General features: G+C 35.9%; 1 protein-coding gene across 1 annotated transcript in view; it reads left to right on the forward strand.

The window, feature by feature from the left end:
- CDC73 (cell division cycle 73) overlaps window positions 1–18,788 on the forward strand; it is a 145,842-nt gene that overhangs the window by 117,289 nt on the left and 9,765 nt on the right. Inside the window, exons 14-15 of the mRNA XM_011934210.1 lie at window positions 7,474–7,635; window positions 10,573–10,673. Of these exons, the coding sequence (XP_011789600.1) occupies window positions 7,474–7,635; window positions 10,573–10,673 (263 nt within the window). The remainder of the gene's footprint in view (window positions 1–7,473; window positions 7,636–10,572; window positions 10,674–18,788) is intronic.

Below are 18,788 nucleotides of genomic sequence, written 5' to 3' on the forward strand. Positions count from 1 at the left end.
CATATGAACTTTAAAGCAGTTTTTTCCAATTCTGTGAAGAAACTCATTGGTAGCTTGATGGGGATGGCATTGAATCTATAGATAACCTTGGGCAGGATTTTTGTATAAGGTGAGAGATGATCCAGTTTAATTCTCCTACGTGTGACTTGCCAATTATCCCAGCACCGTATGTTGAATGGGGTGTCCTTTACCCACTTGTGTTTTTGTTTGCTTTGTCAAAGATCTGTTGGCTCTAAGTATTTGGGTTTATTTCTGGATTCTCTGTTCTGTTCCATTGGTCTGTGTGCCTATTGTATACCAGTACCATGCTGTTTTGGTGACTATGTCCTTGTAGTGTAGTTTGAAATCAGGTAATGTGATGCCTCCAGATTTGTTCTGTTTGCTTAGTTTTGCTTTGGCTATGTGGACTCTTTTTTGGTTGCATATGAATTTTAGGATTTTTTTTTTTAGTTCTGTGAAGAATGATGTTAGTATTTTGGTGGGAATTGCATTGAAATTGTAGATTGCTTTTGGAAGTTATGGTCATTTTCACAATATTGATTCTACCCATCCATGAGCATGGGATGTGTTTCCATTTGTTTGTGTCATCTGTGATTTCTTTCAACAGTGTTTTGTAGTTTTCCTTGTAGCGATCTTTCACTTTCTTGTTTAGATATATTCCTAAGCATTTTGTGTGTGTGTGTGTGTGGTTTTTTTTCTTCTTTTTGCAGCTATTCTAAAAGGAGTTGAGTTCTTGGTTTGATTCTCCGCTTGGTCACTATTGGTGTATAGGAGAACTACTGATTTGTGGGCATTAATTTTATATCTGGAAAGTTTGTAGAATTCTTTTATCAGTTCTACAAGCTTTTGGAGGAATCTTTAGGGTTTTCTAGGTATACCATCATATCCTCAGCAAACGGTGACAGTTTGACTTTTTCTTTACCGATGGATGCCCTTTATTTCTCTCTTGTCTGATTGCTCTGGTTACGCCTTCCATTACTATGTTGAAAAAAATGAAGAGTGTGGACATTTTTGTCTTGTTCCAGTTCTCAAACAGAATGCTTTAAACTTTTCCCCATTCAGAACTACGTTAGCTGTGGGTTTGTCATAGATGGCTTTTATTGTATTGAGGTATGTCCATTGTCTGCCCATTTTGCTAAGAGTTTGAATCATAAAGGGATGCTGGATGTTGTCAGATGCTTGTTCTACATCTATTGAGATGATCATGTGATTTTTGTTTTTAATTCTGTTTATGTAATGTATCACATTTATTGACTTGTGTATGTTAAACCATCCCTGCATCGCTGGTATGAAACCCACTCGATCATGGTGGTTTATCTTTTTGATACGTTGTTGTATTGGGTTGGATGTACTTTGTTAAGGATCTTTGCATCTATATTCATCAGGGATATTGGTCTGTAGTTTTCTTTCTTGGTTATATCCTTTCCTGGTTTTGGTTTTAGGGTATTACAGGCTTCATAGAATGATTTAGGGAAGATTCTCTTTCTCTATCTTGTGAAATAGCGTCAAAAGGATTGGTACCAATTCTACTTTGAATATCTGATACAATTCAGCTGTGAATCCTTCTGGTTCTGGATTTTTTTTTTGGTAGGTAATTTTTAAATTACCATTTCAATCTTGCTGCTTGTTGTTGGTCTGTTCAGAGTATCTAATTCTTCCTGATTTAAGCTAGGAGGTTTGAATCTTCCCAGGAATTTATCCATATCTTCCAGATTTTCTAGTTTATGCTTGTAAAGGTGTTCATAGTAGCCTTGAATGATATTTTGTATTTCGGTGGTATCAGGTGTAATAGCTCCCATTTTGTTTATCTTTTCAAAGAACCAGCTTTTTTGTTTCATTTGTCTTTTTTTTTTTTTTAATTTTTGTTTCAATTTCATTTAGTTGTGCTCTGATGAGGATGCTACATGTAAAGCAGCACACTAGTTGATGTGCTATATATCTGAGTGATTGGCTTTGCCTCTAAGAAAACTGTTGTCCAGGTCTGGCGTGGTGCCTCATGCCTGTAGTCTCAGCACTTTGGGAGGCTGAGGTGGGAAGATGGCTTGAGCCCAGGAGTTTGAAGTTTGAAACCAGTGTAGGCACCCCGCAGCAAGACCTCGTTTCAAAAAAAAAAAAAAGAAAGTTGCAAGAATAGAAACCTGAAGTCTGGTAGGAGGATAACAGGCTTTGTAGATTGTCATAGTAATAATTTAAACAGCCCACTGTAAAACTGTAAAAAATTGAATTCTACTTTGAGTAAAGAAGGTAAATTCATAGTGAAATACATACGGCTTTAGAATTAAATAAATGCCTAAATATATCTATAGAGATATATTTAAAGTTCTGTAGGCTAGGAAGCAAAAAGTATAACATTCATCATATTTGAATTTCGGATGCATTTTTACCTTTTGGATGTTACCTTATAGACAGCTGTATTATTATATACTGATAGGCCAGAAGTGATTTGTTCAAATTTCTTGTTCAAGAGGAGGCATAGAAATAAATTACTGTTGTTTGTTATTTAAGGCTTAAGTCTGGGTAGTTCTTGATAGACTTAAATTTTGCCCTCTTTAACATCCTAAGTTGTATTCCATCTGGTTATTGCTGCAATTAGCTGAAGCTTCTAAGCTGAGAGTGGAGTTGTAATGGAACAGGATACATTGACAGTTGACCTAGGGTAGCTGAATTGATAGTGCTATAATGTATAGCACTTTGGTCACATTCTTTGTTAAGTTTAATTAGTTCTAGAGTATTATATACTTTATTAATTCCAATATGCACAGTTATTTTTCATGATTTAATATCTCTGAAATTGTAATATGTCATATGAATGATGGTATCTTAGAGTTGCTGTGGCTAGGTGGCAGTCCTGACATAGTTTTTATTATTGGCATGTGCACAAAATAGTGATGGCAATTCATAGTTTCATCAGATCTGTGAGGTATGTGCATAGATGGTACTATATATGTTGAATTTAAATGTGGTGCAAAATATCTTCAAAAAAGATATGGTGTAATTTATCATTGAAACAGTTATTATGGAGGAACGAAGAGAGAGGACTCACACTACCTGATTTCAAGACTTAATATCAAGCTGCAGTAATCCACACATTGTACTGATGATGTAAAGATACTTAGATGAATGAAAATAATGGAGATTGCATAAATGGGCCTATACTAGTTTCGACAAAAATGTCAATGCAATTCAGTTGAGAAACAAATGCCTTAGCCATAAATGGTACTGGAACAATTGGATAAATATATGGGTGGAGAGGAATGATTCTCAGCCATTACCTAACACCATACACAAACGTTTTTTAAGGTAGATTATACACACAAACTTAAAAGCTAAAACTGTAAGGCTTCTAGAATAAAGCATAATAGAATGTTTTTGTGACTTTGAAATAGTGTTTTTTGTTTAGTTTGTTTTTTAAAGAGTGAACCATAAAAAAAAATTTTTAAACTTCTGTTCATCAAAAGACACCATTAAGAAAATAAAAAGGCCAGCCACATGCTGGGAGAAAATCTTTTCATTGCACATTTCTAACAAAAGATTTGTATCAAGAATCCTGTGTGTCAATATTTTTAAAAATCCAATTAAAAATAAGCAAGAGATAATGATACTCCACAAAAGAAGGTATACAAATGGTCAATCAGCACATGAAAAAAATTCTCAGTATCATCAGTTGTTGAGGAAGTAAAAATTAAAATGATGTTGAGATACTATTTCACATACCCATTAGAAAGACTAAAATTCAAAAGACTAGAAGTCTCATACATTTTTAGTGGAAGTATAAAATGGTTCAACTGCTTTGGAAAACTTCTTGGCAGTTTCTTATAAAGTTACACATAACCCCATGATTCACTCAAACGTATTTACATAAGAGAAATGAAAGCATGTGTTCACAAAAACACTTATACAGGAAATTTATGTTAGCTTTACTTGTAATAACCCAGACCTTGAAACTACTCTGCTGTATACTGAGCATTTGTGTCCCACAAAATTTATATGTTGAAACTTAGTCACTAATGCCAGGGTATTTGGGAAGTAATTAGTTCATGAGGGCTCTGTCCTCACAAATAGGATAAGCACCCTCATGAAAGTGGTCCCAGAGAGCTTCCTTGCTCCTTCTGTGATATGAGGACACAGCAGTAATACAGTTTGCAAACCAGGAAGTGGGACCTCACTAGACACTAGACTTGCCAATATCTTTATCTTGACTTCCTAGCCTCCAGAACAGTGATGAATTCTGTTGTTTACAAGACACCCCAGTCTATGCTGTTTCTATTATTGTATCCTGAGTGTACTAAGGCACACCCAAATATCCACTAGCAGGAGAATGGTATTTTCTTACAATAGAATTCTACTTAGCAATAAAAAAGAATGAACTACTGATACATCCCATAGCAGGTATGATTATCAGAAACATTACATTGAATGAAAGAAGCCAGGTACAAAATAATACATCTGGTATATGAGTGTGTGTATATAAATTCCCGAAACAGAAAAAATGAATGGAAAGCAGAAGAGTGGTTGCCTGTTGGGAAGGGGAATGGCGTTTGACTGAAAGGTGTACAAGGAAACTTTCTGGTTGATGCAGATGTTCTTTATCTTGATTGAAATAGTGCTTATACTTAGTATACGTTTATCAAAACTCATCTATTTGCGCATTTCACTGTATGTAAATTTTATGTCAATAAAAATGTTACATATTAAAAAATACACTGAAATGAAGCAGTGGAGTGCAGATTTGATACTTGAATTCTTCCACATTAGAGGAATGACATTCCCATTCTTTTTTTTTTTTTTTCTCCGGAGGCAGTCTCACTCTATCACCCAGGCTGGAGGGCAGTGGTGTGATCTCGGCTTTCTGCAGCCTCCGCCTCCTGGGGTCAAGATTCTCCTGCCTCGGCCTCCAGAGTATCTGGGATTACAGGCGCATGCCACCGCACCTAGCCAATTTTTGTATATTTAGTAGAGACGGGGCTTCACCATATTGGCCAGACTCGTCTCGAACCCCTGACCTCAAATGATCCACCCACCTTGGCCCCCCATAGTGTTGGGATTACAGGCGTGAGCCACTGCACCTGGCCCTAATCCCATATTTTTTTTTTGCAAAGCAATAACCAAGTGCTTTATGGAACCTAAAAATGGAAGATAGCAATAATAGATGAACCTATTTTGCCTGAGATACATGTGAAACAATTGCCTATTACACACATCCAGCAGTGCAGCCCAAGCCAGAAGAACTAACCAGTTTTCTGGAGGGATGACTGTGATTTATGTAGAATATCTTAGTTTAATTGGCAGTATTTTTTTCCTTTCATAGTGGTATAATATAATGGTGTAGCTCACAATCGTTGGTGTCTTAAATTTGATGAACTGCGGTAGGGTGAACAGGTAAAATTATATTGACTCTGTGGAATACTATTCTTTTTTGTAAACTTAACTTTAGGGAAGAGGTCATAAGATCTATCTTTATGTTATCAAATGAGATCCTTGCTGAAAAGCGTTTTGAAATAAAGCTTTTTTAAATTGCTTATAGAGATGACTGCAATTCTAAGAAAATACGTAGATATAATCAGAAGTTAACATGCTACAGCATCTAAAAATTCTAGGACGGTGGTTAATTGTAAAAAGCGTGTAAATGTTTTTGAACTTTTATAAAACATATCAACCAATATGTAGACATGTTGATGCTGTATAACTCTTATTTCTTAGGCTTCAGAAGTTGAAATAGGTGTATAATAGATTTTTATTAGTTTGGTATTGTAATAGATCACCCATTTATATGTATTTTGTATTCTAGTCATATGATTAAAGTTTATAAGGAATTTTTTACAAGTAAATTTAAACTTTAACACCATGTTAAAATTTCAGAAGCCAGAAAAGAGAGAGATGCAGTCTTATATTTAACAACTTAAACATTTCAAATCCCATGTAGTTACAGATTGAGATAAAGCATTTCTCTTGGCAGTAGAATCCCTTTGTTCTGTTTGTGGAACATAAGTTCAAGAGGGCAGGGACTATGTTTTGTACTACTATGTATATTATAAAACTTACAGCACAATATGTTGCACATACTATTAACTTAAAACATTTTTGTTGTGGCTTTTTATTAGAACACAATTTCAAACAATGCACACATATTAAGTTTTCTAAATAATGTGTTTCATTATTCAAAGTATTAGTACTGCCTGGCATTTTCTAAGTGAGCTTGATTAATAAATAAACTAAATGCCACAGGAAGCAAATGTTTATCTGGGGGAAATTTTTAAATGATATAGAAATCTTAACTTTTTAACCAAATGTAAAATGGATGTGAGAACAATCATCTCAGAAACAAAGTTCAGTATCATCATTATCACCATGAACTAAAAACTTTCTAGACAATAAAATTAATATTACCTTCTGATGAATCCAATATGTGGAATTGAAGTTTTTCAGAGAACTCTAATTAGCACAAGTTCTCCTGTGTTTTTTGGTCCTTTCACCCTTTCATCTCTTAAACTTTAGAAGCAGAATGATACTTTCAATATATTGATTGTATTCTCTCCATTTTATTGGAGAGACTAGATCATAGCTAATAAAATATGTTATTGGACTGTTAGGATTATGTATATATTTAGAAAATAAGACTTCTAAAATACTTTGTGAACACTAGCCAATTTTGTAGGTGGTAATAGCTATCCAGATTGCTAAGTTATTTTTAAAAAAGAATATCTGTCTTGAGAATGGATCCACATACATAAGTTGATAAATGCCACTAGTTGATAATAATAGCAGATTATCAGCATACACTGATTTAATTTTCTTTCTTTTTTTTTTGAGACGGGGTCTCACTCTGTCTCCCAGGCTGGAGTGCAGTGGCCGGATCTCAGCTCACTGCAAGCTCTGCCTCCCAGGTTTACGCCATTCTCCTGCCTCTCAGCCTCCCGAGTAGCTGGGACTACAGGCGCCCGCTACCTCGCCCAGCCTAATTTTCATACTTTAAAATTTTCAAGGCTACTCTGAAGTTTGATGGTATTTTTGTAATTTTGCTGAAGCATAAAATTAAAAAAAAAAAAAAGTGTTTTGTTAAGCTCCTGGATAGGCTAAGTCACAGAGTAAAGAAGCCTGCTAGCCACAACAACTTTTTCGTTTCAAATGACTTTTTGATTTCTAATAAAATTCCTCTTTATCATGAAGTTTCCCTCTAATAGAATTTGAGGAATTAAGGATTAGTGTGGAGAATGTGCTAGTTGAATGAATATAAATTGTGTGTTGTTACACACACACAACCCCCAACTTAGGGTCTGAGTGAGCTTAAGTTCTGTTTGGTGTACAGAGGAAAGACCTATACTCTCCATGATCTGTACTTGCAGAGCAGGTTTATTTAAAAACAAGCATCTTTAGTTTAATTAATGTTTAAAAAATTATTTCAAATTATAGTTTATTTTCCCATTTTCATCACATGGAATACATTTGGTTTTTCTCATCTCTGTTTTTTCAAAGATTTGTCCCATCAGATGAAAAGAAGAAACAAGGTTGTCAACGAGAAAATGAAACTCTAATACAAAGAAGAAAAGACCAGATGCAACCAGGGGGCACTGCAATTAGTGTCACAGTACCTTATAGAGTAGTAGACCAGCCCCTTAAACTTATGCCTCAAGACTGGTAAGATAGTCTATATATATATATATGTATGTGTATATATATATATATAAAAATAAATATATTTCTTTTCACAGGTGTTGAATCCAAGAGAATGAGTGTTATTATTGCCGTTGATGATGTTGCTTTTTAAGAGATGGGGTCTCACTATGTTGTCCAGGCAGAACTTGAACTCCTGGACTCTATCAGTCCTCCTGCCTCAGGCTCCCAAGTAGCTAGGACTACAGGCATATGCCACTGCACCTGGCAGCCTGTATTTTTTAAATATTCGTTTGTTTTCTGTGTATTGTTGGTTGTTTTTTCTTGTATGAGCAACTATCAAATTTTATCATGGGTTCTAAATAGGAACTGTCTTTGAAAAGTATGTTAATGTATATTTAGTTTGGTCATCAATAATGTTAACATTCTAATAATTCCTCAATAACTTTATATTTTGGATAGGTAAACTTGATTTTACTTATATGAGGAAACATTCCAACTTCTGGAAAACCCAGTGTAAAAAATTCTTTCCATTTGTTCATTTGTTCTGGATGAGCTTGTAGAACCCAGCAAATTAGACTAATGTTGTAAGGTATTCTATGTTCAGATTTTTGGTTTGGAGAATTTCAGTTATCTGGTAAGAAAAAAGTGAAGGCATACTTTTATTGTAAGGGAATAATGTAATAAAAATGATAGGAACAGCTCTTTTATCATGGTTTAACCCTTTTATTGCATTAAAATGTTCTTTAACAAAATATTAAGCTGTTTATAATATAAAGTGCCTATAAATTTAGACACACAGATTACCTTATTTCTTTAATCTGAAGTAAAAGTTGAGTATATATCTGTGATACAGAGAATGCAACACATGGCACATTAGATAAATTTGCTTTTGAAGTACTTGTTAGTTTTCGGGCATTAAGTCAAGGCATTGCGAATATTAATATTAAAAATTTTCTTAAGAAAATTGCAACCAGGGAACACTACAATTAATTGGTGTCACAGTATCTTATAGAGTAGTAGACCAGTCGCCCGTTAAACTTATGCCTCAAGACTGGTAGGATAATTCTCTCTCTCTCTCTCTCTCTCTCTCTATATATATATATAAAATACATATTTATATATAATATATGTAATATATATAGAGAGAATTATATATATAAATTATATATATATATTTTTAAATTATAATTCTTCTCTGGTACCTGATAGATACTTCGAGTAATGTAGAAAGTAAGATTAGAATTTCAGATATCAAGCTTAAAACCAAATAGGAAAGTTATACCACTTGTATTTTATGTTTGCAATGTATTTGCAGAAATAATACAATGTATACAAATGTCATCACTATGCTGTAAAATACTGCTTGTGTGTATTAGTTAGGGTCTCCAACCATTGAAGTCTCCAGCATTTTCCTTACTTCCTTATTTTCCTTTTCCTTTAATTATCCTTCCAAGAATTCAGGGGGAGTAACATTTTTATTACCCTGCTTCTCTGCTGATCCTGTAAGACCCAGTAGAATATAAGTGATCTCTGCCCAGCAAATTCCCTTTGCTTTGGTAGGCATCTTGGGCTTTCAGCTGTTACAAGTTATATCATGAAATTGAAGGATTATTTAATAGTGTACTGCATTGCCAAAGATGATTTTGACAGTTTGAGGCATGTATCCCATGAAAGGGAAAATTTTTTAACTTAAGACTTAATTTTAGCCTCAGACATTTTGAGCAGCTTAAGAATTTTAAGCTTGCAGTTTTTAATAGTCGTTGTAGGTCTTCTGCTTGAATAGAAGGTAACTCTGGTGTAATGTTTTTTTGTATGTCTGCAGTCTTCATTAATTGCAGTGGTTATCAAAGTGTGGTTTGCATACCTCAGGTCATTCCTAAGACCCTTTAACAGAGTTGCAAGATCAAAACTGTTTTCGTAATAATACTGAGATGGCTGTTCTCATGATTTATCTGCCCTTAAATAGGAGCAGTAGCATACCCAGTGCCCCAGCATAGTAATTTATTCTCCTCCTTCCCTTCTTCCTTTTCTCTGTACTTCTACCTTTCTTTTTGTTCTCCAATATGCCCACGCACTTGTTTCTTCATTTATACACTGAGGTTTCTAATAGTGTCCAGGGAGATCATTGGATTGTTTTGAAGATTAAATGTGTTAACATCATAAGTAATGCATCAAGTCCTTCAAATGGCACTTGACACATAGTAAATGCTCAGTAAATATTACTAATTTTAACCATTATTGTTGATGATGTTGTTTCGTTCCCACCTCTTTAGTTATTGGCTTTACCTGTTTATGGCAGTACTTCTTATAATTTCTCAATTCAATTAAATATTTTGTAAAATAATGAAATTTGAGAGTCTACAAAGAAGTTTGTTCTTTCTAGGAAAACTAGGTTGATTGGTTGGGAAAAAAATGCTTTAAAAAATACTTATACATTTAGGGTGAATGAAACAGTTGTAAAACAATTGCAAAAATTATAAAAGTCCAAATGGTTTCTATACTCATATTACTTCCCAAGTAATCACAAGAACTCAGATAAGGCCCTGGGACCTTGTAAAATGGTTGATGAATTCCTATAATGTAATGCTTTTAGTTAAAGTAAAATATTTAAGATGTGTTTGAATTTTAAATGATGTTTTAAACAACTTTTTTTATTACTAGTTATCAACCACTATTCCCTATTGCAGGGAACAGAAAATGAAAACAAAATTACATACAAGTATTGTCCATTTAATTATGTTTAAAAGACTTAGGTGTAAAAACCAGATATATGGGAAGCATAACAATCATGATATTGAAAAGGTGATAAGTACTTACCTTCATAGAAGGATTGATAAGACTCTACCACATAAATGTTTACGGGTCTGTTGCCTAAGGGATTTATTAGTAGCTAAAGCTCAAGTTTGAAATAATCTCCGTCTGTCCCCTACCTCTCCCCACCCACTTTTCTACTTGTAGGGACCGCGTTGTAGCCGTTTTTGTTCAGGGTCCTGCATGGCAGTTCAAAGGTTGGCCATGGCTTTTGCCCGATGGATCACCAGTTGATATATTTGCTAAAAGTAAGATTCTCTTTATATTTACTGCTTATCCAGTATAGAAATGTTCTCACTTTAAGAGAAAGAGTCATACAGTTCTGCGCATATGATGTGTATATCAAAAGATTGCTGTTAAGTAACATATGTTAATGTTTAAGCATCTGTGACATATTTTTAAAAGTTTTGTACATTAATACTTTCTATGTGGGTGTATCTGAAAGTGAATATTGCCTATCCCACAACATCACTAATTATTTTTAGATCACTTAAAAATCATTGGCCAGGCACCGTGGCTCACGCCTGTAATCCCAGCACTTTGGGAGGCTGAGGCAGGTGGATCACCTTAGGTCGGGAGGTCGAGATCAGCCTAACCAACATGGTAAAACTGTGTCACTACTAAAAATACAAAATTAGCTGTGCGTGGTGGTGTACACCTGTAATCCCAGCTACTCAGGAGGCTTGAGGCAGGAGAATCGCTTGAACCCAGGAGGCAGAGGTTGCAGTGAGCTATGATCACACCACTGCACTTCAGCCTGGGCAACAAGAGCGAAACTCCATCTCAAAAAAAAAAAAAAAATCAGTACTATTGCATGTCCATACATTTTGATTAAAATTGATGCCAGTTTTAAATGGGTTGGCTTTTGATGAACAGAAATATGTAGCCATGACTAAAGTGCCATAATGACATTTACCAGCTCTTCTTTTCATCTGTAATGATTGTAAGATGATTGATTTTTTCTCTTCATTCAGATCTCAGCTCAGATGTTCTCTCTTTAGAGAATCTGTCTCTGACTTTCCTGTTTCAAATAGTCATCACCACTTCCCAGTTGCTCCTTAAGCTTTTTTATTCTTTTTTCTAAGTGTTCCCTAGCCAGAATGCAAGTTTTGATGGGGAGTCCTTCTCTGCCTTATTTACCTTCGAGTCCTCAGCACAGAAGAGTGCCTGGCATAGAGAGGCTTTCAATAAATATCTGCTGAATGAATTATTTCATGCATATTTAATATTTATTAAACATATTAGCATAGATTGATATAACAAAAGATTAATTTCACCTGTTTATTTCCTGGAAAGGGATATTCCAACAATTAATTAATTGGCGTATTCAATTAAATTAGTAATGTAAATAAAATTACTTTTAAAAAGTCATTTTCATGAAACAAGTATGTTTATTAGAAATGACAACTTTATTATGAATGTTGATTGTACTATTCTGAAATGTCTTATGTTTTTAGCAGCCCCAGTTTTTGTTAGTGGTACTATCATTTTTCCTTAGAAAGTACCCAAGCTTGAAAGTTTTAGTCATCTGTTCTTCTGTTACCTTAATTCATTTAAAAAAAAAGAATTCTAATATTACTGTAGGAGATAAGTCAGGGTGGTGGGAGAAATTATAGAAAAAAGATGCAAACCTTCTTGGAAGGCTGGGAAGTTTTGCAAAAGCTTCGAAAGATAATTTGGCTGAAGTCAGCCAGATTCTCTTACCCGGAGCCTAATAGCAAAGGTTAGATAACCTGGGGATATAAAGAAATTCATCTAGATAAGTTAGTTTACTTAGGCCTTTAATCAGCCGCGGGAGTGGCAATGGGGCAGGGGTTGGAGGTGGGGGGAGGGTGGCAAGGCAGTGGCGACCATATTAATTACCCTCAAGTGTGTTAACTCAAAGCCTTTGTCATTAAATCTGTAATAAAAAAATGCCAGCATGTCTGGGCTGCGGCCGCAGTGACTCTTTATGGTATCCTCCTCGATGTCTGTGAGTGGCCCAGTCCCCTAGCCGCACGTCAGGAAAAAACCTGTGTCTGCATACATTTTTCTTCCTGTCGTTCGGCCAGGGTCTGCAGGTTGGGCCTGGCAGCTGACATTATGATAGATTTTTATGTTATTTCTGAAACTTTGAGTAATGCACAGAGTTGGTAAATAGAAAGTTAAATAAAAAGAGAATGGGAATTTTAATGAAAGTGAAATGTCAATGTGAATTCTCTTTTACCTACTTGCTTGCCTTGTTGAATAATATTTCAACAAAAAATTATTAGAATGTCTTCAAGATATAAATGTATGAAATTCATTAGGAATATAAAGTTTTTATTTTTGTTCAAATTGTTAGTCTTCTGAAATTTAGATAAGAATATAGAGAATTTTCTTTTAACAGTCATCAGTGATTTACTTTCATAAACTATTCTTTCTCTTCCACCTATTCCTTCTACACTGACTCCTTTCTCTCAGCGTTTAAGAATACTCTTTCCCCTTCCATCTTAAACAACAAAACAAAATCCTTACCATTGACCTCACCCTTTCCCCTAGCTGCTGCTTTTCCTTTTATAGCTACACTTGGGAAAGAATTGTCTCTACCCATTCATTTTCTGTTCAAATTCCCTGTAGTCCGGCTCTTGCTCTGTACTAAAACTGTTTTCACTGAAGTCACCAGTGACTCAAATACTGGATACTTTTAAATTATCAGAATTTGATTCTGTTGACTACTCCTTTTTAAGTTACTTTCCAAGTACCTGTTATACTTTGTCTCAGATTTCCTTGCTACTTTTCCTCTGGTTATCAACTGCAGTGGACCCTTCAACATCATGCAGTTGAAAACTCCGATACAACTTTTGACTTCTCCCAAACATATGTACTAAGAGCCTACTACTGTTGACTGGTTACCTTAACTGGTAACATGAACAGTCGATTAACAAATATTTTTTGTGTTAGCATTGTATACTGCATTATTAAGATAAAGTAAGCTCTAGACAAAAAGAAAATGTTAAGAAAATCGTAAGAAAGAGAAAATACATTTACTGTTCATTAAGTGGAAGTCGGTTACCATGAAGGTCTTCATCTTCATTGTCTTCAACCTACATTGAGTAGGTTGAGGAGGAGGAAGGGTTAGTCTTCCTGTCCCAGATGGCAGAGGCAGAAGAAAATCCATGTATAAATGGACCCACTCAGTTGGAACTTCTGTTGTTCAAGGATCAAATGTATATGATTATGTCCCTATTTCTCATCTCCTGTGACTCTAAATACCCTCTCAAGAAGATCTCATAGCTTTCAATTATCACTTATATTCCCTTATTCTAAAAATTATTGTCTCTAGCTTGATATTCTGGACCTATATACCTCATTCACTATGAGATAACTTCTCCGTGATATCTCACTGGTATGTCAAACTCAAGCTTTTTCAAATGGAATTGGATTGTTTTACTCTCTTCCTTATTCCTCAAACTATTTCTTATTATCTGTTAGTCCTTTTCAGTAATTTGCCTAAGCCAGAAACTTGTGAGTATATTTATCTCTTAGCTTTTAGTTGGTCTTTTTGCTTTCACTCTTCTGGCTTCCAGTCGTTTTCTCCATCAGAATACACTGTACAGCATTGGGGGAAAACTGAGGGTATTTGGGAGTATTTCTATGGGCCTTGATAGAAAATTGTATTATATTTTGTTAATGTTGCATAATTACATGGAATACATCATTTGCACAATTTTATGCAAATACTGATTTGCATAAAATTGCAAAATAAAATCTTTACAAATTTAGAATGAGAAATTTAAGCTGATATCTGGATATATTTTAGATATGTTATATTTGAGGTGGCTATATTTGTTGACATTTAAAAAATTTTTATTGATACATAATATTTGTACATATTTATGGTGTACATGTGATATTTTGTTACATGGATGGAATGTGTAATGATCAAGTCAGTTTTTAGGGTATGTATAACCTTGAGTATTTAGTGTTTTGGGAACATTTCAAGTCATCTATTCTAGCTGTTTAGAAATATATAATACATTATTGTTAAGTATATTCTCCTACTCTGCTTTTGAACATGAGAATTTATTCCTTTGTGCAGCTGTTCACCATGGCATATGTTTAACTATGTAACAATCCTGCACATGTACCCCTGAACTTAAAAGTTGGAAATTAAAAAAAGAATTTATTTCTTCTGCCTGTATGTTTGTACACATTATTCAACTGCTTTTCATCCCTCTACTTCCCTCCCACCACACAGATACACACACCCTTCCAACCCTCTAGTATCTTACCATTTTACTGTCTACCTCCATGAGATCAACATTTAAAGTTTCCACATATAAGTGAGAACATGGAATAATTTGTCTTTCTGTGCCTGTTTTCTTTCAGTGAATATAATGACCTTCCCCTTCTATCCATGTCGCCTTGCCGCAGATGACAGGATTTCATTCTTTTTTATGGCCAAACAGTATTTCAGTGTGTATATATACTACATTTTCTTTATTCATCTGTTGATGGATTTAGGTTGATTCCAAATCTTGACTATTATGAATAGTGCTACAGTAAACAAGGGGTGTAAGTATCCCTTTGATAAACTGATTTTCTTTCCTTTTGATAAATACGCAGTAGTAGGATTGCTGGATCATCCAGTAGTTGTGTTTTTAGTTTTGAGAAATCTGCATACTGGTTGCCATAGTGGCTCTACTAACTTATATTTCCACCAACAGTGTAGGAGTTCCCTTTTCTCTGCATACTTGCCAGCATCTGTTATTTTGTCTTTTTAGTAATAACCCTTGTAATTGGGGTAAGGTAATATTTCATTGTGGTTTTGATCTGCACTTCCCTGATGGTTAGTGATGTTGAACATTTTTTCATATATTTGTTGGCCATTTATTTGTATGTTATCTTTCAAGAAATGTCTGTTCATGTCCTTTGCCCACTTTTTAATGGGATTTTTTTTTTAATTGTTGAGTTTCTTGCATATTAGTCCCTTGTTGGATCAGTAGTTTGCAGATATTTTCTCCCATTCAACAGGTTTTTCTTCACACTGTTTATTGTTTCCATTGCTGTACAGAAACTTTTTACTTTAATATAATCCCATCTATTTTTGTTGCTTGTGCTTTTGAGGTCTTAGCCATAAAGTCCTTGCCTTGTCCAGTGTCCTGAAGCAGTGCTCCAGTGTTTTTCTGTGTTCTATTGTATCCCACTCAGTTTCTGTGATATCATTATTTTGAATTCTTTTCTGATATTTCTTAAGTTTATTTTTCATTGGGATCTGTAGCTGGAGAATTATTCTGGTGTTTTTTTTTGGAGGTATCATAATTTATTTCTTTTTCTGTTTTCTTGTGCCCTGTGTTGATACCTGCACATCTGGTGTAAACATTGCTGCTTCTAGTTTTTTGAGTTTGCCTTTTTAGGGGAGGACTTTTTCCCGAAGATGTACCTATGATTTTGATTGGGTGGGGCACTTTGGCTTTGATTCTTGGTACTGGCTGTGTAATTTCTTACCTATAAACAGCGTCAATGATGTCTGTGGTTTCCTCAGTGGCTTAAGGTATGCTTGTTAGTGGAGGGTGTGGTGAAGTTTTGCTGGGGTCAGTGACATCAGACAGGCTAGTCCTTGGGCCTCAGTGGTGGCAGCAGCAGGCTGAGCCTGCTTGTCTTTGAATCCCAAGGCCACGTATGCTGGCACCTGTGCTAGTGAGTCCAGATATCATCTTGGTTGCCAGCAGTGGCAGTGGTGAGCCTGGAGGGTGAGCAGGTCAGTTTTCTGGGCAGTGATCAATGGTGGTAGCAGTGAAGGGGCAACCCTCTGGCTCCCCAGAGGTGCACACTGTTACCGACTGTGGCTTTGTTGGGCCGCATAGGACAGTGCCCAGGCCCACAGGTGGTGTGTGCGGGTGGGTAGCAGTTGTGGTGGTAGTGGCAGGTTGGGTAGGCATGTCTTCTGCCCCTGGGAAAAGTGCTCAGGTGCCAGTGGTGGAGGATGTCATAGGGCCACCCTCAGGACCCCAAATATGTGCTCGGGCACTGCTAGGGCAGCAGAGGGGGAGGACAGAGCCCAGCCAAGCTGGCGTGTCCTCAGGCCTCCAGGTCGCAGACAAGGGTTTGGTGTTCTTCAGCCCTTGGCAGAGTGCTACCAGCACTTGGGTCCTGCTGCTGGAGAAGGCAACGTTGTTTTCAGTGGCAGCAGCCAGTAGGCAGGCATCTGGGGCATGTGAGCTTCTGTCAGTTGGTAGCTGTGATTGGGGGAATCTGTCCTCAGGGTGCTTTTTTTTTTTTTTTTTTTAAATTATACTTTAAGTTCTGGGGTACATGTGCATAACGTGCAGGTTTGTTACATATGTATACTTGTGCCATGTTGGTGTGCTGCCTCAGGGTGCTTTTAAATACATGACTGTTGGGGTTGTGGGGTCACTGCCAGTGGCTTGCAGTTAGGTATCATCATTGTCTGCAGGTTGGCAGGGGGTAGGGGACTGCCTTCAGGTGCTTCCCCCACCCCCAACTTAGGGTATAGGGACTCTTGGGCCCCAGGGTAGGTTGCAGTCTGGTGGGGGCCGAGCCCTCAAAATGGCGCTGTTCTACAGCTGCTTAGGGCATGTGTAGGGCCTAAGCATGAGCCTCCTATCTGGAGCGTCTTGTGGTCTCTAGGCAGCTTTCTGTGTTGGTGTCAGGACCCTTGAGGGTCGTGTGGCTCTCCCTTGGCTAGGATTGCAGGAATCTGAGGTGGGAATGTGGACCATTAGGGATCTCTCATCCTTATCTCACCGGTGAGCCCGTCCTAGCTTCCCTTCTCCTTCCTTGCCTTTGGTGTTTCCGATTGCTTTGTCTGTTGAATTCCAGTGCACTCTCTTAGATCATCTGTTTGAAGTGTGATTATCTACTCACCATTTTAGTTCTCTTTGTTTCTTTTACCCTCCTCGTAACTTACAGAAGGTGGTTCTTCTTTTTGGAGGAGGCAGGTGCTAGTTGCCCCTAGTTAGCTATCTTGAAGCCCCCTCAAGATATTTTTAATGATAAATTTCTTCAAATTATTGCTAGCTACCATTGAAAAAGTATTTTTATTTAATAATCTTCTGTATTATCCCTTTATCATTTGTCATGCCATCAGTATATCTAAATATTATTTAAAAGGGCACCTTTTTAATCTCTTGCTTTGCTGCTTTCCCCAAAAAATGTTGGCAGCATTCATGAAGTTTGCAAAAACAAGCAATTCTGAGTTGTGTGAAATATTTTGCAGTTGTAATTCATTGTGCCACCATAAAACTGGCTTCTTACAAAAGAACTTTATTTCTTCTTCTTCTTCTTCTTTTTTTTTTTTTTTTTGTGGAGACAGTCTTGCTCTGTTGCCCAGGCTGGAGTGCAGTGGTGCAATCTCGACTCACTGCAACCCCCAGGTTCAAGCGATTCTCCTGTCTCAGCCTTCTGAATAGCTGGAATTACAGGTGCACGCCACCATGCCTGGCTAAATTTTGTATTTGTAGTGGAGATGGGGTTTCATCTTGTTGGTCAGGCTGGTCTCAAACTCCTGACCTTGTGATCCTCCTGCCTTGGCCTCTCAAAGTGCTGGGATTACAGGCGTGAGCCACTGCACCTGGCCTGTTTCTTCTCTTTTTAACTTCCAGAGGCTTAAAAACTTTTAATACTTTTTGTGAATAAGAAATTTTTTTTATGGTAATATGTTGGTGTAAGTTTGTTTCGCATCATTGCTTCATATGAATAAAATACTGTATGAGTGAAACTTTATATGTTTTTAAAAATTAGTGACTTATACTTTTTGAACTCTAGTATCCCAGCTTTAAATTTAAAAGTTGTCTATTCTGGTGGAAAAATAAATATCAATGAAGATGAAATCTGTTGAAATTATTAAAGAAAACTGTAGGCCATTATGGCTTCAATTTGATCATTTAAAAAAATGTAACATATGTATTCTGAACAATGATTAGCAAATAACTGAACAAGCTAGAAAAGCAACACTTAAGCAGAATGGAAAGGATTAAAATGTTGATTTACATTGAATGCATGAGTTTAAAAAATTTTTTTATTGACAAATTTATTTTACACATATAAATACTACTTTGAAAGTAAGTTTTTTGAACTTTATTACATGTAACTCCTTTAATGAATTAGTTTAAATTCAAAATGAATAATTTGTGTCTGATGAAGAGACTTTTATTTATATAAGCAAATAAATTAGAAATAAGTTTATTTTCCTGGGCACAAATTATTCATTTTAAATTTTTATCAAGAATTGAATCTTGATTAGTTGTTAACATCAAAAGCCAATATGCCAGCAGGCAACATGAAACAAGCAATCCATAAAATAAGCTATCAGAAAAAACTTTAAAAGTCAATTGTTTTCTCTTTAGAACCTCTATTACCAGGTTACGATACCGATCGTA

Source organism: Colobus angolensis, unplaced genomic scaffold, assembly GCF_000951035.1.
Source record: "Colobus angolensis palliatus isolate OR3802 unplaced genomic scaffold, Cang.pa_1.0 Scaffold132, whole genome shotgun sequence".
Classification (NCBI taxonomy): Eukaryota; Metazoa; Chordata; class Mammalia; order Primates; family Cercopithecidae; genus Colobus; species Colobus angolensis.